We start from the raw sequence: 18370 nt of genomic DNA, 5'->3' as shown, positions 1-18370 counted from the left end.
GTGCAAAAACTTTTCTCCTTGAACCATCGACAGAGGTGTGAAGGCTAGGAGTGGTGTGTTCTGTGGTGGTCTGGTGGCTGTGAGCAAAGCCAGGGCCTAACCTGGAGCCTGTAGGTGGGAGCCTCGGGTGTCCAGAGGGACTGGGTCAGCTTGGGGTCTGTGGAGCAGGGACACAGCTTGGCTGTCACACGGGCAGGGCTGCGTCTGAGTTTGCTTACTCTGCGGAGTCGACACTGGCTGTTTGTGGAATGTATGGATGGATGAACAAATGGATAAATTAAAGGGGATCAGGAACTTAGAAGTTCAGGATTAGGGATGAGTTCATTTTTCCTCCTTTCCCTGGATTTAGGGGCAAGCTTGGTTAAATTGTGGAACAGGCCACTTGCCATTCACAGCCTCCCCCTCTTTTCGCGCATCTGTCTGTGTCCTGGCTCGGCTTCTCACTGCACAGGTTTCTGGGCTCCAGTCAGCTCACCTCAGCCCTCACCCTTATTACCTCTCCTCAAGCCCCGCACACATTCCTTTACGTCTCCGCTCAAGTTCCCATTCTCTCCGCAGTGGTTCTTAGGAAAATCAGGTGATTGGATGAATATAGCCTTAGGTGCAAATGCCTAATGATCCTTAACTCTCTGAAAGGAAAATTGTACTTTCAAAAGAGAAAATTCCCTCGCTCTCCATATCTGGAAGTAGCAGGGAGCCAGGGAGTCAAGGCACCAGGCTGCCCTGGAGATTCCCCTCCTTTCCTCTGAGCCCATATCTTTTATAATAGTGCCAAGCTTAGGGCAGTTTCCTTGGAGACTCCGGCGAGGTGGAAGTGAGGTCCAAGCCGGGGCTGGGTGGACAGGGCGACGACATGGCAACGGCGTCCTCACACAGAACCATCATGAGCCATCGCCTCCCACTTAGCCATGCATATGGCTTTGGTTGGATTTTTTTGTCCCGCTTTCATTTTTCTTTTCCTTCCTTTCCTTTCCTCTTCCTTTCTTTTGAAGTATAAGACATATATAGAAAGGTACACTAAGTATTGATATACAGCTTGACTTATTAGGAGCTGACCTCGTACGTGCATTTTCAGTGGGAATGTCCCAAGGGATAGAATTGCTGGGACTCAGGGAAAGCATTTGTGCCAGAACACCACAGCTTCCCACAGTGGCTGTGCCTATCTGCACTTCTGCCAGCCGTGTTCTGAACTCTCAGAACAGCTCCACAGCCTTGCAGTACTTGGTATTGTCCTCAGTTTAAGTTTTCACTCTTGAGGCGTATGTGGAGGGGTGTCTCGTTGCGGTGTTAACAGGCATTTCTCTGATTTATAATGTGGATGAGCACCTCTTCCTGTGCTCACCGGCCACTGAGCTGACCTCTTTTATGAGCTGCCTGTTCAAGTCACTCACTCGTCAATGTACTGTTTTCCTGTCCGCGGGCTTGCAGTGTCTGTTGGTCTGCAATTGGAATCTTTGATTCTTTTTCTAGTAATTGGAGAATTGCAGCTCTGTTGGGCTTAGGGGGAGAGAACTGAGCAAATCTTAGAGACAAGTGCACGTGACGTCTTCTTGTGCCTCTTTTTACCCAGGTCAACTACAGGCAAAGCATCGACAAGCTGAAGTATAGCTCTGTGACCAACACGCCTCAGATTATTCAAGCCAAAATCAATGCCCAGCAGCTGAGTCATGTGAGTGACCTGACCTGCTCTGCTGGGTGGCGGGACTTGCGATTGCTTTGTGGCCTCCAGATATCTGACTCCCCAAGGTTTTGACTTTCATTAATGGCGACATATGTCTTACTACGACTGTGAAATGACCCCTCTCAATTTAAACATTTTGCTCTGGAAAATTTCAAATACATTCCAAGAATAGTGTAATGAATCCCCATGTATCAGTCACCCGGCTTCACCAATTATCAACTCATGGCCAGTCTTGCTTCAACTATATGTCCATCCACTCTGTTCCCCTCCCATATAATTTTGAAGAAAATCCCAGGTGTTGCACAACTTAACCTATAAGTATTTTAGTTTGAACCTCTAAAATATAAAAAAAATTTACACATATTTATACAATTTTTAATATGCCACACCAGTAATTCTCAATATCACCAACGTTCAGTTAGCATTCAACATACCAATTGTCTCATAAAGTTATAATTTTTTGTATAGTTTGTTTGAATCCGAATCCAAATAAGATCCACGCTTTGTGATGGCTTGATATGTCTTTCAGACTCTTCCATCTTCAAGTTTTCTTCTTTATCTCTTTTCCTGCAAGTTGGTTGTTGAAGAAACTGGATTGTTTATCTTGTAACGTTTGCCACAGTCTGAGCTTTGCCAGCCGCATCCCAGTGTGGACTTCACGTGTTCCTCTGGCCTCCACATGTCCTATAAAATAATATTATAGTTGGGTCTATAGACTTGGTCAGGTTGAGGTTTAATTTCAGAGTAAGACTGCTTCTCAGGCGATGCTCTGTTCTACTGGGAGTCACATAATGTCTGGTTGGCTCTTTCTTTGTGACTTAAGATGGCTGTTATTTTTTTCAATGTGGGTAGGCATTTGATAATTTCTCTCTGAATAGTCACCCTGCATGTGGCAAGATGTTCAGGCCTGCAGCAAGCTAAAAAACTAAGTTTCATTCCCCATGTGCTTCAAAGGAGAGCTGGTGAGCTGGCCACAGGGAAATCCTTTGCGGCCTCACAGCTTCAAATATCTATGAGTTGTTTTCCTTTTCATCGACATTCTCAGTCTATTCATTTAAAACATTCATAAAATTACAGGCCTCCTTGTAAAATGTCTTTTCCTGAAACCCCGTCTCTGCTTTGAGTCTAAGGGGGAAGGGAAAGAGAGAGTGTCTCTTCGGTATTCTCCTTCTGCCCATGTAAAAACCTTGCATTCACCCTGCGGGCTTATTTTAAATTCAACAGGTGAATTACCGCGCTGACTATGAGAAAAATAAGCTGAATTACACATTGCCCCAGGATGTACCTCAGCTGGTGAAGGCCAAAACCAATGCCGAACTCTTTAGTGAGGTAAGCAGGCAGCGTGGGTGAGAGCATGGTGGGGGTGGCTACAGAGGTGGACGTGAAGATAGCCGTGCCAGTGAGCCAGGACTAGTCTGCGAATGAAAGCAGTTCATCGAAGGCACCCGCCACGTTATAATTTTGAGTTTTGCTCTCTCATGGAATGTGGTAGTTCCCTGGGGATAAGTTTATCATAGCAATTTAATTCTCATTATATGAGCACATGTACATGAACACACACACTCATTACCGTCACCATCGTCACCATCATCATCATCGTCACCATCGTCATCACCATCATCACCATCATCACCACCATCATCATCATCTTCCTGATGACCAGAGCTTTGCTGTGTAGAGAAAATTTAAGTTTTAAGAAGATCAATCTTAATCACCAGATTCTTAACTAGAGTCACAAATGGGCTGTGATTAGGCTTCTCATTCTCGATGGACTTTGTGGGGCAGGAGCAAAAAGAAAAGGAACTAATGTTTGTTGAGTGTTTGTTCCATGCTGGGCATTGAAGTAGGCAATTTATGTATGGAATTATTCAATGGTTATAACCCCCAGGAAGTATTTTTTATAAGGACATAATGGCATGGGCTTTGGTATCAGATAACCTTGGTCAGATGTTGGCACTGTCATTTTTAACCCATGACCCTATGTAAGGTTTTAATGTCTTTGAGCCTCACAGGCCTATTGCAAACATTTGTTGAGTAGATGAGTAGAAGGCACTTAGGAGAGGGCCATTGAACAGTAGGTGCTGTTACCATGGCATTGTCAATATTAATACCTTATATCTCTCTTGCACTTTACCAGCTTAAGGTCTATTTTCATATACTATATTGAATTTATTCTCCTATCAGCCTTGAGACAGATTAATATGATATTCTTTTTGAAAATGGTAAACTAAGGCATAAAGTAATTTGCCCAAGGTCACATGGTCAGAAAACAGCAGAGCTAGGGTGAGCTCACAGGTCTTCCCTTGGTCCTGTCCCATTACCACTGCCCTGCATGGCCCAACAGCTATGGAATCAATTAAGGGTCTTAATAATTGCTATGGTCATTTTGATAATAATACCAAGATTCTGGTCTATGGACAGATGAAAAAAACCAACTTTGCTCTTTTTTTTTTTTTCCCGTAATTTCTCTTCAAGTTTTGACAGGAATGTAGATGGTGACTCCTACTCCCCTGTGCTTTTGTTTTTCAGGTTAAGTACAAAGAAGGCTGGGAGAAGACCAAGGGGAAAGGATTTGAAATGAAGCTGGATGCCATGTCTCTGCTGGCCGCCAAAGCTTCCGGAGAGCTTGCTAGCAATGTGGGTTTTCTCTTATTAACTCAGAAATGCATAAGAAATGTCAGTGGCGCTGCAGAAAAAAAAATAATGACTGTTAATGTTGTAAACATTGCAATACTTTAATCTTCTGGGTGTGAAAGGCTGAGAGGTGTTTTTTTCTGAATTGTTCCCTTGCACTTGTTAAAAGCAAAGCCCCTGAGATCGCAAAGTTTCTCTCTCACTCACAGTAGACTTTCTTCTTTTTCTCAAGATTAAATACAAAGAAGAATATGAAAAAACCAAAGGCAAAGTCATGGGAACGACAGACTCTAGGCTTCTGCACTCCCTGCAGGTTGCCAAGATGAGCAGCGAGGTAAATTCTTTTCTTACCCCCCACCCTTTACTTAGAACTGTGTCACTTTCAAGTGTTTTCCTGGGCCTCCTTCACCTGGGACTGTCATCTTTATTGACTTCCACCTATTGTACAATTTCTTTCCTGGCTCTCACGAGAAGTTTGTTCCATTTCTTTATGTTGACAAAGCATACCATTCTTTTAAAATAGATAAGTAGTGTGGCCCCTAAGGGTGACCAGCATCTCCTGAAGATGTTCGGTCACATTTATTCATCCTACAGATGTTTGCCACGCAAATACTCTGGGCAAGATCCTGTGAGACACACACGAGGCCATGAGAATGAACGCCACATAACAGGTTCCTCCCCAATGGAGCTTAATTCTACTGGGAGAGTTAGACAGTAAGCACCCTGTTTATTGTGGCAATGTCCTGGATGAATCCTGTGGTCAGAAATACACATGCTATTCAAGATAGTTAGCAAGCAACTAGGGCATCCAGGCTCCAACCAATCAAAATGACACTCCTTCTAAACAACTGAAATGGCTGGCGATTAACCTTAGTAAATGTCACTTACCAAAATCCTTTGGAGGAAAGAGTGTTCTGCTAGGAGGGACAGACTTGGTTTCTAATCAAGTCTTCCCTGCCAATGCTGAACAGTTAAAAAGGACACAGGAGTATCAGGTTTCTGCTTTACAATGCCTGATCCAAGCTGTGAGGCCAGCTTATACTGCTTTTATGGTGCAGTCGGATATATTTACCTGATGAGTCATTAAGGAGCCATGGCTTGACTAGACTAAGAGAGTTAGCATCTGGGTAGCCATTTTGGATGTGCCTACAGAACAAGCCCTGTGCAGTGCCTAGCCATCCTCATTGCTAACATTTATTAAGCATTTTCTATATGCCCATCGCTGCACCAAGCAGGTGTCACCTGCTAGTTTGTTTACTTACCACAATAGTCCCCTGAGGAGCATGAGGTTTTAGAGAGGTAAAGTAACTTTCCAGAGGTCATCCAGCTGACAAAAGGGCAGATCAGGTTTGAACTCTGGCTGCTATGGATCTGGAGCCCAAGCTTTGTTATTCTGCCTCTTAAAGCTTCTACAGAAGCCAGGAATAGAGCGTTTGCCTCCTGGGGTCGCCAGGTGAAAACATTTAGGATTGGTAGGAGGCATTCCACCCGGAGATGAAGTAGTGTAGAACCTCAGCCTCCCAGCACCATCGCCTCACAGAGCCAGGATTTGGGTCCCTCCTTGCTGACAGACAGGTGGCATTGCCCAGGGGGCCAATTTCTCATGAAAGCCTGGACTTCTTTCCTGTGTTTGCACATCACTCTGGAAAAGGCAGGCTTTAAGCAATGGGCCTTGTTTTGGTGCATTCAAGGTGGAATACAAGAAAGGCTTTGAAGAGAGTAAGACCCACTTTCACCTGCCGATGGATATGGTAAACATCACGCATGCTAAGAAGGCCCAGGCCCTGGCCAGTGACGTGGACTATAGGAAAAAACTGCATGAGTACACTGTGCTGCCTGAAGATATGAAGACTCGGTGGGCCAAGAAAGCCTACGGGCTCCAGAGTGAGGTGGGCCATCACGCATTGCCAGTTCTCCCCATGCATCTCTTGCCATTGGATACAGTGACACTTGCAGAGTGATTTTGAACCTGTGCATGTGTCTATTACGTAAGGCGGAGGAAGACCTGCTAGAGATGTGCCAGGCCCAGGGAGGATGGGTGGGGAGGTAGAGATATAGAGGCAGTTGAGGCAGTGGAGACTAGAGGGTGGAGGATTGGGGTTCAGAGCTATGATGAAAGTCAGGATGAACAAAGAGGAGTCAAATGTTGAAAATAGTAAGTAAATCTTGGAAATTTAGCAAGTTGGCCGATAGGGTTCTTGATCAGAAGGTCTGCAAAGCCCTCTTTTCGGTTAGGTTGTGCTGTTTCAGCACTAAGGTAGGACATGCTCTTTTGGTAACAGTGGGCCCTGTGGCTTTTCCCCCGCCCCCACCTTAAGTAGAGTTCTGCCTATATGACTATACAAAGAGTAGGGAGAAGGTCTTCTAGGAAGACAAACACAGGAGCAAGGATTTTCCTAATGCTGCCCTCAACTTTGTCCAGGCTGCATCCATGTGCCTGATGAGAGTTTGGTGTTTCTCTTGCAGCTACAATACAGAGCCGACCTGGCGTGGATGAAAGGCGTGGGGTGGCTGACCGAGGGCAGCCTCAATTTGGAACAGGCCAAGAAGGCTGGACAGCTGGTCAGCGAGGTAACCTGAGCCCCTGGCTTCTAGCAGTGATCTTTTGCTCTGATTCTGTAACCGCACACCCCCCGCCCCGACCCCTAGGCTTATTTTAGGTGTGACTCAGAGGAGCATGTCTTCATTTTGTGTCTGTAGTACATCCTGCACTCACCTTCCTCACCTTTAAACTTCCTGCGGAGGTATTTGCAAGAAGCCTGCCAGTTTGCTTTAAGTTGCCAGTTGCATCCAAAGAATAGTTCAGAAGGGTTGCAATGCGCGGTCAGTTAGCACGTGGGAAGCCTGTGTTTGTTGTGTGATGCCTTCTGACCTTTGGAGGTCAGCCTTCTCATTATGCTCGTGCCTTAACCTCACTGCACACTCCAACCAAGCCTACTCAACCCTTCAGATCCTCTTGTTTCTCACATAAAAATGAGAAGGTTGGACACAGGCTACCCTCCAAAGTCCCTGTGGCTCTAAGCCTGGTTCTCTTTTCACCGTGTAAAGCTGCCTTGGCAGCGGGCACAGGAGGACTTTTAAAGGGCATTTGATATGGAAATGGGACTATTTTAGGAGCTGTGTTTGGGATCCTCAAAGGGAGTTCTTGTTTGGGGGCCAGGAAGGCTGAGTCGGCATCTCTTTTGCAAATGGTAATAATAGCGATAGTCGTAACTACCAGTTGCGGACTGATAATACTTACGTAGTCATCGCCGCCATTTACTGACCACCCAGCAAACACCCTCATTTATTGCTCACAGCAGCCCTATGTGAGTGACACTATCAGTACCCTAGTAATGTCCCATTTTACATAGGAGGAGAGTGAGACTTCAAGTCACACTTCCAGGAAGTAGCAGAGCTGGCACGCGTATCCAGTGTTTCATCCACTGCCCAGCTAAGCAATATTATACCCCCAAAGCCCGTTTTGTAATTTATTCTTATTTTCCCATGGCACGCATCCTTTGCCCTGACACAGACACAGTCCAGCTAAAATGTATAAGTAAGGAAGGTAGAGAGAAGACAATGACCCTTTAGGGTCCCTATTAGCTTCTTTGAGACCAGCTGAACTCCAGGTGGAGCAACCGGAGCCCCATTTGTCTTGGACAGGGGTGCAGCGAGCGGCCCCAACCAGCTTTAGGAATGAATTCAGCCTGAGGAGTGTCCACTTCTGTCTCACTTCCTGTGCCTACTAATTGTTGAGCTCCTTGAGAGCCAGGAAGGTATCATTTCTTTCCCCTTTTTAATATCTCTGGTGTGTCCTGTGCAGGGTGGATTCTTGGCTCGTCAATTAAGTATTTTAACCATTGTGGAGTCTGGGATCGCTGTGACTTCCCAACCAGGAAAGGGCAATGCGACTTCCTTCCATTATGTCATGAAGTTCACCCATTTAACACACTGGAACTGAAAAGGAAATTACAAGTCTCTGAAATATTTGCTCTAGAATTTCTAAGAGTTTTCAATATTCCAGTCCCTGTTTGGGGTTCAGTTGGTATCTATAACCCTCTTGTCGACAGCACCGTGTGTGTGTGTGTGTGTGTGTGTGTGTGTGTGTGTGTGTGTAGGGGGTTGCTTAGCCCTGATCTCCCCACCACGTGAAGCTTTTGCTTCAGCAAGCCATCCCCAGTGGCCACCTGTGCCATCAACTTTGGCAACTCCAATGGAAAAGCCAGAGGAACTAACCTCCGTGGACAAGATGTCCCCGTGTGAGGGACGGAATTAGCACATTTGAAACTTTGCCAGTTACTCTGTGGCTGTGAGATGGGGACACAGTGAGGACCAGACCTCGGGGATCTGGAGTACTAAGCAGCTGCGAGGGTGAATCCACCTGGCTGCCAGCCTCCTGTCTGTGGCTCCTGGCACTGCCCATCCTTAGAGCAGGTGCCGCCTGGATCATCACGACAGCACCATGAATAACGCTGATGGCTGACGCAGTGAACACTTACTCTGCCCGTGGACTCCACTCATGGAGAGCATGGCATTGGAGCCTCCACTCCACCCCCAGAGTGAGGCAGCTCCCACGGGCTTCCCTATTATATAGTCAAAGCACGAGTGGCTCAGTTGATGAAGTGATGTGCTCAAGGTCATGAAGCTGCAAAGAGGTGGAGGCGAGATTGGGACCTTGGTCTTTATGGTTTTAAAGTCCAAGTTCCCTATACCTTACTCTCTCCTGGGTCAGATCTAGACTTATCAAATGGACACATCCCAGAGCACACGGTGAAATACAGGATTTGCTAAGGGGGAGAAACTCAAGTCCCATTCACTAGTAGCAACTAGAATCGTCTCACCAGAGCAGGCAGTCTCAGGTCTGCATGGTCCTAGTTAAGCTACAGGACCAGCTGGAACATCTCCCAACGTGGAGATGCTTGGGCCACAGAAAGCAGGCGTGTATACGTGCGTACGTGTGTGGTGGTGGGGGCAGCTTAATCCTAATGCTATCGGGTCCCTTTTCTTTGGAAACAGAAAAACTACAGGCAGAGGGTGGATGAGATGAAGTTCACCAGTGTGGCCGACAGCGCCCAGATGGAACACGCCAAGAAAAGCCAGGAGCTGCAGAGCGGGGTGAGTCTGGGCTGCCCTTTCTCTACCAGGCTGCTGTGTCATGGGCCTGGGGACCTGCGGGGACAACTGCAGGAGCTGCCCAGGCACGATCCAGGAACCAAAGAACCGTCCCTTTAAATAGTCTGGACCCGACTTTCTGCAGGCTTCCAGGCTGTCTCTGGGGACTGGGCCTCCCTGCCTCACCCACCACACTTCTCCCCTGGTTATCGGGGGTAGATTCCCAGTGATATTATTCATTTTCAGCTTTCAGTATTGCCTAATTCCTTCTTTCTTCTTTCTTTCTCCTTCTATCTCTCATCAGAGACTCCATAATTCCGGACAATAGAGAATTGTCTTGGAGGAGGATAACATTTGCTTGTGGGCTGTGTGCCTTTCATGTCCACTTGAGCTCAAATGTGGGAGGCAGAGTAATGAAACCCCACATTCGTTATTCAGCACTTGCTGTGTACCTGCACCCAGCAGGTGTTATATAGTTGCTACAGTCTGGCCAAAACCTTCCTAGCTTTCTATCCTAAAGGTCCAGCTACACTTGCCAGAAAGGATGCTATCAACATAACTCAGACTCACCTTGGCAACCCAAGCTGGGGGTGGGAGGGAAGGGGAAAGAGTGGCGAGCTTTCCGTGGAGATGTTCACTCGTGTTCTTTTTGGCCGCTGCCCACTTTCCAGGTGTCAGAACCTACAAATGCATTAGGACTGATTATAGGGGTGCAGGAGGCAGAGTATGCTTCTTATTTTTCCTATTTGGGGAGTCTGCTCATCTGAAGCCTCTGTTGGGTTATTTTTTGAGGCCGTGGATAACGTGGGTGAGAACAGCTTGGGGAGGTCGATGCCTTCTCAAGGGAAAGGTGTGAGAACAGAAACCTTGGAGTGGTTTTCAGACTGGTCCCCTGGCCACTTTCTTCCCTCAGCTCCTCACTGCTGCTTGTCCTTCTCTCAGCTCCTTAGTGCCGTAAGCCTCGTATGCTGTATCCTGCCAGCTAGTGTCTGGTCTGGTCGGTTTTGTAATGGACTTCCCAGGCAAGTCACAATAGATTCGAGCAGTCGTAAAGACCCACGAGTGATGCCACGCCACCCACCCGCCCCTGCCATCTGCTCCTGACCCAGTTCTCTCTCCCAACAGGTGGTCTACAAGGCAGGACACGAGCAGTCCCTCCATCAGTACAGCATCAGCAAAGACGAGCCTGTCTTCCTACAGGCCCGAGCCAACGCTGCCAATCTCAGCGAGGTACAGCAAGAGGGAGCGGGCCGCCGTGGGCTCTGCTTCCCCGTGTAGGCGTCTGGTCAGCAAACCCCACCGGCCATGCTGGAGTGTCCACTGAGCTTACATATATCTGGTCGTTGTAAAAAGCTCGTCCAGCAGACCTCGTTCCTGACCAGTGTTTTACGGGGAGGATAGCTTTCACTAGGAATGAGCTGGTGGGGAGTGGAGCTGCTATGTGTTGGGGTAGGAGGCACTGGTTATTCCAGGGTTGGAGTTGAAAGCGCATAAGAGCATGTCACAGGGGAGTGGGTCTGAGCTCAGGCGTTAGCGCCAGACTGCCTGGGTTTCATCCTTGGCTCTGCCACTTACTAGGTGTGTGACTTTGGGCAAATTGTTTGCTCTCAGTGGTCTGGTTAAATGAGGGTAGTACTAGTCCCTTCCTCACTGGGTTGTCATGAGGCTTCAGAGCTAATCTACAGAAAGCACGTGGAGGACTGTGCACAGCGTAGCTTGACTCTTAGGCACAAAAGTATGCATAGTTCCAACTTTCCCATCTGTCTTCTAAGGAGGGCCTTAGGTGTTCCACTCAGCTCCTGGGTCTTTGCGGTCAATTAATGGGTTGAGGGGAGAATTTGAAGGAGCAACAGAGGCTAAATGGGTTCACATGCAGGAAGGGAGGGGAGCCTTCCAGAAAAAGAACTGGAAATCTGGAGGTGCAGGCAGGACAGGAAACAGGAGGTGTAAGGAAAAGGCCCAGGAGGGCTAGAGGTTGGGGACAGAAAGAGAAAAGAGTGCGGCGGGGACTGCTGCTGGGCTGGGTGGGGTGTGTGGACAGAAATGGGGAATACGTTCCAGAAACGTTGCTGTGTGCTGTGCAATGTTATTTCCTTGGCGTGGCTTGGAGAATTTTCGTGAAGACCCCTAGTATTTTTCAAGGCTTCTGGAGTTCAGTTTCTGCTGCTTCTGACTGAAGCCATGTGTATCAAGAGAACTGAAGGCCGGAACAGGAAGGCCCGGTCGTATTCAGGTTGTAGGGTTTCTGTGGCTCTTGGGGTGCCTGGGAAAGATCAGTGTTTGTCTCCTAGAGGTGATTGCGGAAGCTTGGGTTGCCCTCTCGCACGAGGATGACCTCTCTTCTCCCGAATCCCCTTAGAAACTGTATAAGAGCAGCTGGGAGAACCAGAAGGCAAAAGGGTTTGAGCTGCGTCTTGATTCTTTGGCTTTCCTGGCAGCCAAAGCCAAGAGGGACCTGGCCAGCGAGGTGAGTCGGTGTCCAACTTGTACAAACCCTCACAAATCCTACTGTTTACATGTATACACACACATACATATACGTACATATATATACACACATATGTACAGACAATACATATACAATGCATATTCTGTAATATATGTATATATACTGCATATTTACATTGCATATGTGTTATATATACATAAATACATGTAGATATCAGCTGAACTACACAGTGGCTTGGTGATGGGGTTGCTTTATATTCCGACACAAGCTCCTTATCTTATCAGCTGGTAACATTTCACAAACCAGCACTGGTGTTCAGATGCATGTTGAGCGGCACAGGTTTATTCCATGCCTGGCTCATAGTAAGTGTTCAGTAAACGGTGGCATATCGTGACACTGCTATTATATGGCTGGAGTGTCCTGATGGCCACAGTAATGATAATGTTGAAAATAATGCTACGCACTGGTACCCTGTTACACTTTTTAAAGCTTTTCCATATTTCTTCTTTCTTCTGATCCTCATTACTCATAGCCTAGTACTTTTTTTTTTTTTTGAGGCCAACACGCTCCCTTTTGCTCCTCATACTCCTAAACATTTATGTGTTTCAGTTGGGTTTTAATTTGAGCTCCTTTCTCAAACAGCAATTATATTTTGGATATTCTGTGGGTTTTTTATTTCATGACTTTTTATTTTTAATGTTCTCATCTATTAACCCAAAAGAATTTTAAAGTGATTTTCATGAAAGCAACAGGCCACTTAAAAATAAATCCAGAAAGAGGAATCTAAAATCATATAGACAAAAGATGGAATTTCACCAGAAAATTGGGAGAAGGCTGTTCTATAGCTGAGCATTCAGTTTGGCTCTGAGCTTTTTGGCAGCTGAGGTGAAAAGAAAATAATGAGCAGTAATATTTTATTTCACTGTTTGATGAAAGGAAATACATTAGTTGTTCAAAGGAGGCGAACTTTTGTGGCACTGATTCTAATAGGATTCTGTTGTAATGGCTTTGTTTTAACTCTCATGCACGTGCCCCTACTGTCCTCCTCTCCTTTAGGTGAAGTACAAGGAAGATTATGAGAGGTCCAGAGGGAAGCTTCTCGGGGCAAAGGGTGCCCAGGGAGATTCTCAAATGAGCCACTCGCTGCAAATGTCCAAGCTGCAGAGTGAACTGGAGTACAAGAAGGGATTCGAAGACACCAGATCCCAGTGTCACGTCTCCCTGGACATGCTGCACCTTGTGCACGCCCGTAGGGCTCAGCATTTAGCCACAGACATAGGCTACAAGACGGCGTCACATCACTTTACAGCTCTGCCCACAGATATGAAGGTGGAATGGGCCAAGAAGGCTTACGGTTTACAAAGCGATGTAAGCTGTGTGTGTGTGTGTGTGTGTGTGTGTGTGTGTGTGTGTGTGTGTGTGCTAGCGTTGGTGCAAGGGTTTCCCCAGACCTTTCAAGGCGATCGTTTATATTTATAGGATACCTGTTTCTGGATCTCTACATGGAAACAGTTTAATTTCTTAGTGGTTTAATTCTTAATTCAAACTAGACCCATTATAAATTCTATATAACCAAACAAAATCAGAAGCTGCTTTTTTCTCCTTGGAATTCTGATCTACATATGTTTTCTATGTTTCTTTTTATTGCTGGGATGGGGGTGGGGAATGTATTTGTGACATTCTTAACTGTGGCCTCTTATGGAAGAGCATCTCTGATACTCGGTCCAACTTTCGTAGCCTCCATTTTTAGAATGATCAGCTCACTAATCTCCAATAACCCTCTTGCTTTTTTCTTTATATCCCCATCTGGTTCTGCTTTCTTTCATCTTTGGTTGACTCTTGTACAAGGAAGTGGGGGAACTGAAAAAGGCAGCTCAGCTGCAGCCAGACTGTTACACAGCAGCTGGGGTGGGGGCCATCCATGTAGACACATCCTTCCAGGTGTGTCTATCCTCAGGATAGATAAGGGATATGCTAGTTTTAGAGATGTGTCCAATTAAATGGCTTTCCATTAAAACTACTCCTTCACTGGCAAGTAAAGAAATGAGAAATACACCCCCACACACCCGCCCTGCACCAAGGAAGGAACTGGCACTGCAGGCAGCCTCGGCTGTCTTGTGAAATTTTCTCAAATGGCTCCCCACCTGAGTTCTGTTGTGAATTCTCATTTTCTTTTCCCCTGCATGTCATTTTAAACAAGAAAATGGGGAAAGCAGACAATGAGGTCGCTCCTTTTCCCGAAGTAGACATGAGTCTGTAATGAAGGACAAGGTTGGCTCTGCCCCTCCCAGCCCACCCCAGTAGTATGGGGTGGGGCCTAAGGCCGCCATCAGCGGGACAGCTCCAATTAAAGAGGAAATTAATTTACATTTTGGAACCTCACCTGTGACTGGGCAGAAATGGATAAGACAAAAGTGGCATCTCATTTGACTCAGCTGGCACCAAGGGTACATTAGGAGCTGTTAATAGCCCTTTAAATATCTGTGCACCAACAATGGCTTGACTTTTTTTTTTCCCCTTTCTCCTTTGTCAGAACCAATACAGGGCAGATGTGAAGTGGATGAAAGGCACCGGCTGGGTCGCCACCGGGTCATTAAATGTGGAGCAGGCGAAGAAGGCAGGAGAACTCATTAGCGAGGTGAGATTTCCTGACAGCGTGCAACAGGCCTGGCTGCATTAGGCGTGTGGCATTTCTGTATAAAATTAAAATAATTTCCACTCAAAAGGCAAAGAAAAAGGCAAAGGAACATGAAAGGCCTCAAAACCCAGACCAAGGCTGGTAATTAGAGAGAAAGCACATACCAAACGCACACCAGTAGGGGCCCACAGAGCCCCAGCAAAAACAAAGTGGGTGACAAACGATATTATAAATAATAATGACAATCAAACAGGAGCTCAATTGCTACCCACTAACTTACCTTTTTAATGAAGCAACACGGGACAGATGATGAAAAGACACATTTATGGCTCCCAGAAAGCCCTTTGGTGACCTTAGGCATCTTTTCTCCCTTTTTCTTTCCGCCACAGTGTAAACAGCTTTTGAACCATCACGTGGTGTCAAACACGTGATGCAGTTCTCTCTCATTGGCGGGGGTCTCACTTCTATTTAAGTCTCATTCCTGTCTACTTGTAGCCACCTTAGCTGGACCCTGAAGCACTCCAGCTTATAAAAGGAACCACTTCCTCACATTTTAGGGCAGTCTCCTTGAGCAGATCAGGGTTTCTCAAGCTCAACACTAGACATTTTGATAATTCTTTGTGTGAGGACTGTCCAGGGCCTTGTAGGATGGTTGGCAGCATCCCCAGCCTCTGCCCACTAGATGCCAGTAGCATCCTGTGCCCAGTTGTGACAACCAAAAAGAATTCCAGACAGTGCTGAAAGGCGGAGAGCCACTGGACTAGACACACCAGCGAGCTGTCTGTGGCGAATGCCCACAGACAGAGGCTGAGCACCCTCCAACCACCCGCATCCACCTCTGTTCATGTCTCTTGGGGGAGGGACTTGCTCAGAAGGCAGGTGAGCATTTGTTTAGTTGCCTTCAGAGTAGCCTGGCCCTTCTAGACTTTCCTGGGTGGGAGGAGACCATAATGGCCATCGCCCTAGAAGATTTCAGCCTTGGCAACGAGCCCCATGGGACCATGTTTTAGTCCCAGGAGAGACTGAATGTATAGTTAAAAAAGAAAAAGACACCTATGTTGGTTTTTCACATACACCTGCCGAGCGTTGCTATTTTCCCATAGGAGAGCATTCTAGTGACCTGACATGTCACAGAGATGATATCAAAAGGGGGCTCACTCTGATTGGCCTAAGTTTTAGGGCGTTAGTCAACATTCAAGGCTCAGAAGACCCTGGGTGCTCCGTGGAGACTGGACTGCCCTAGGTAGCTCAGTCTACTTAAGGAAAGGCCCTCTTAGGAAGATGAAGGTGGGAAATTGACAGGAGCAAACAGTTAGCTTTGAGGATTCCTGATCCCAAACTCTCAGTATCGTGCCCCGTCATAAAAGGACACAAAGAGTAAAGACCATTATACACGCAATTTAGACTTCAAGATGATTCCTTCATGCATTTAAGTCTGATAGCTGAGGGATCTTTCTGGAACCATTTAATTCCACAGTGGTCTTAATTTTCCACCTTATTTTGCAAACTTACTCCACAAATTTGCTTACCTTGTGTGCTTCATACAAGTCTTCAAACTTCAGTAAGTCAAGGCATCTTTTAGCAACTTTTCCCAACCATCTCATTTCAGTTCAGTGTCAAATTGTGTTGACCTTTTAATTTTTGGGCAGAGCACAGGGCACTGTTGAAAGAGCCGCAGATGCACACACACGCACACACCTATCACTTAAAGCAGGGGTCAGCAAACCTTTTGTGTAAAGGAGCAGATAGTAAATATTTTTTACTCTGTGGGCCACGTGGTTTCTGTCACAACTACTCAGCTCTGCCACTGGAACAGATAGCAGCCATTGACAATATATAAGTGAAGGATCATGGGTGTGCTCCAATAGAGCTTTACTTATACAAACAGGTGGTGGGCCACATCTGGCGGCATAGTAACCCGTGTCTTCTAAAGACAACCCAGTATGCAAAACTCCAACCCGATAAATGAGGAAGTATTTATAAAATAATTATTCAATTTGTGAAAAGATACACTTCATAATTCCATTAAAACAGCAACTGTTCTAGTCCCCTGCAAATGTACTCTGACTGAAAAGAAACTGAGGAATTAAGCATGATGTTTAGAATCAAAATTGGGCTCCTAGGCCTTTGTCAGCATTTGAATTTGTTTCTTTGTTTATTTGTTTCAGTATCTTTTCAAATTGTGTGATGACTCAATCATATCACCCTTTTTCTTATTATTGTAACATTTTAAAGAATTATTGTGTATGTTAACAGAACCAGGTTCTAAAGTGACGAGATAGTGTATGATCACAGACTGTCAAACATGAGGGTTTTGACTGTGATAATCTCTACCAAGTCCTTTCATGAAAAGAAAATAGAAAGCTTCAATTGATAAATGTAACCATGAATATTCTTTCTTGCTTGGGAGACCCAAACTAAGATATGTAAACAACTATGAGACAGTATTTGAAGCATATACATATATATATATATATATATATATAGACTTCATTCCTAAGTGTATATCCCACAGTATTTTACTGGTATAACCTAATTTTGAGATATTTTCTTTGCACCAGGTAGAACTACTTTAATGTTAATTGACATGAGGTTATTCTTAAATTGAAACAAATAGTAACCGGAAGGCACCCAGGATGTAAAGATGGAGGAAGCCGAATAATAATTATGTTCACAAATTCACTCTAATCTCGAGCAACCTATGATTTTCTCTTTCAAATGGCATGAAAGAGCAGCATAAAATTCACGGCTTTGATCTTTTTCTGCTCAACAGAAGAAGTACCGTCAGCATCCAGATGCTTTGAAGTTTACCAGTATTAAAGACACTCCGGAGATGGTGCAGGCCCGAATTAGTTACACCCAAGCCGTGGATGTAAGCGATAATATATATACATTATGACTCTAAGAGTGGGCTCTCCTTTCAACACTGCGATTGAAGCTGAGGGGTTCTTGGCTTGCTCCTTCTGTTGTTCTAAGGATGAAGGAGCTTCTTGCTGAGGCGCACCTTAGTGGGGTGCTTCCTCATTAGGATGCAAATGGGGTGTTACAGCTCTTAAGATGCCAACTGGGGCTCTGACACCCCACTGCCCTGATGCGCTGACTCCTGCCCAAGTGCATGTCGCAAAGATTTGTCTGTGGTTGGGGCCTTTTCCCCTTTCCTTTTGTTTTAAACCTTTGTTTTCAGAACTGGAACTTTGGGGCGAAATTCTTGGTAATTGGAACACTGAAGCCACGCTCAGGGCTCCCTGGGACCCAAGGGCAGGAATTCTTCCTCGCTGAATTTCCCATAGACTTTGAAAATGACTGGGGTCTAATGTATGTACATTAGACTCAACCTACAAGCCACTTCCCATATTCCCTTTTTAATGTGAAACCAAGATCTGCCCTTTTGTCCTGTCAGCGCAGAGTTCACTGGAGACTAATTTGAATGATGAAGCCCTATAAAAATTCACTTTAGGACATGAATTAACCATGTTTGGCTAATTTGAGAGAGGCCCACAGCCCTTTGTGCAGGGCAGACATACCTTTTAAATATCTTTAAACCATTCAGCTTGCCACAAGGAAAATTTACAAACCTTGGAGGGAGGCATTTCAGAATCCTCTCCCTTTTTTTCCCAGTTGAGCAAATTATTCTGGCTGTGCTTTATATGACAGGCATTCTGAAGTGGCCTGAAAGCCTGCCAGACGGAATGTGTGCTGGGGTGATTTCCAAACATATGGGTTTAGGAATTTATCATATCTTGATAATCAGCCCATCAGAACCAAACTGAATTCTGAGAAACGAGAACTTTTGTATAAAGGAAAACAAAATGCCTGCTCCTTCCTTACCCTAACCAACTCTAGGGGGCACTGCTGTGATACGTAGAAACTTGGA

The 18370-nt window shown here is 45.8% G+C and overlaps 1 protein-coding gene across 1 annotated transcript in view; it reads left to right on the top strand.

Moving 5' to 3' along the window:
* The window catches only part of NRAP (nebulin related anchoring protein), a 79753-nt gene that overhangs the window by 29299 nt on the left and 32084 nt on the right, over window positions 1–18370 (top strand). Inside the window, exons 8-19 of the mRNA XM_019646569.1 lie at window positions 1571–1669; window positions 2906–3010; window positions 4211–4318; window positions 4548–4649; window positions 6007–6204; window positions 6782–6886; window positions 9314–9412; window positions 10535–10639; window positions 11769–11876; window positions 12915–13226; window positions 14392–14496; window positions 17270–17368. Of these exons, the coding sequence (XP_019502114.1) occupies window positions 1571–1669; window positions 2906–3010; window positions 4211–4318; window positions 4548–4649; window positions 6007–6204; window positions 6782–6886; window positions 9314–9412; window positions 10535–10639; window positions 11769–11876; window positions 12915–13226; window positions 14392–14496; window positions 17270–17368 (1545 nt within the window). The remainder of the gene's footprint in view (window positions 1–1570; window positions 1670–2905; window positions 3011–4210; window positions 4319–4547; window positions 4650–6006; window positions 6205–6781; window positions 6887–9313; window positions 9413–10534; window positions 10640–11768; window positions 11877–12914; window positions 13227–14391; window positions 14497–17269; window positions 17369–18370) is intronic.

This window comes from Hipposideros armiger, unplaced genomic scaffold (genome assembly GCF_001890085.2).
Source record: "Hipposideros armiger isolate ML-2016 unplaced genomic scaffold, ASM189008v1 scaffold_105, whole genome shotgun sequence".
NCBI classification, from domain to species: Eukaryota; Metazoa; Chordata; class Mammalia; order Chiroptera; family Hipposideridae; genus Hipposideros; species Hipposideros armiger.
The sequence above is the reverse complement of the archived record's forward strand: the minus strand, read 5'-3'. Positions and strand labels throughout refer to the sequence as shown.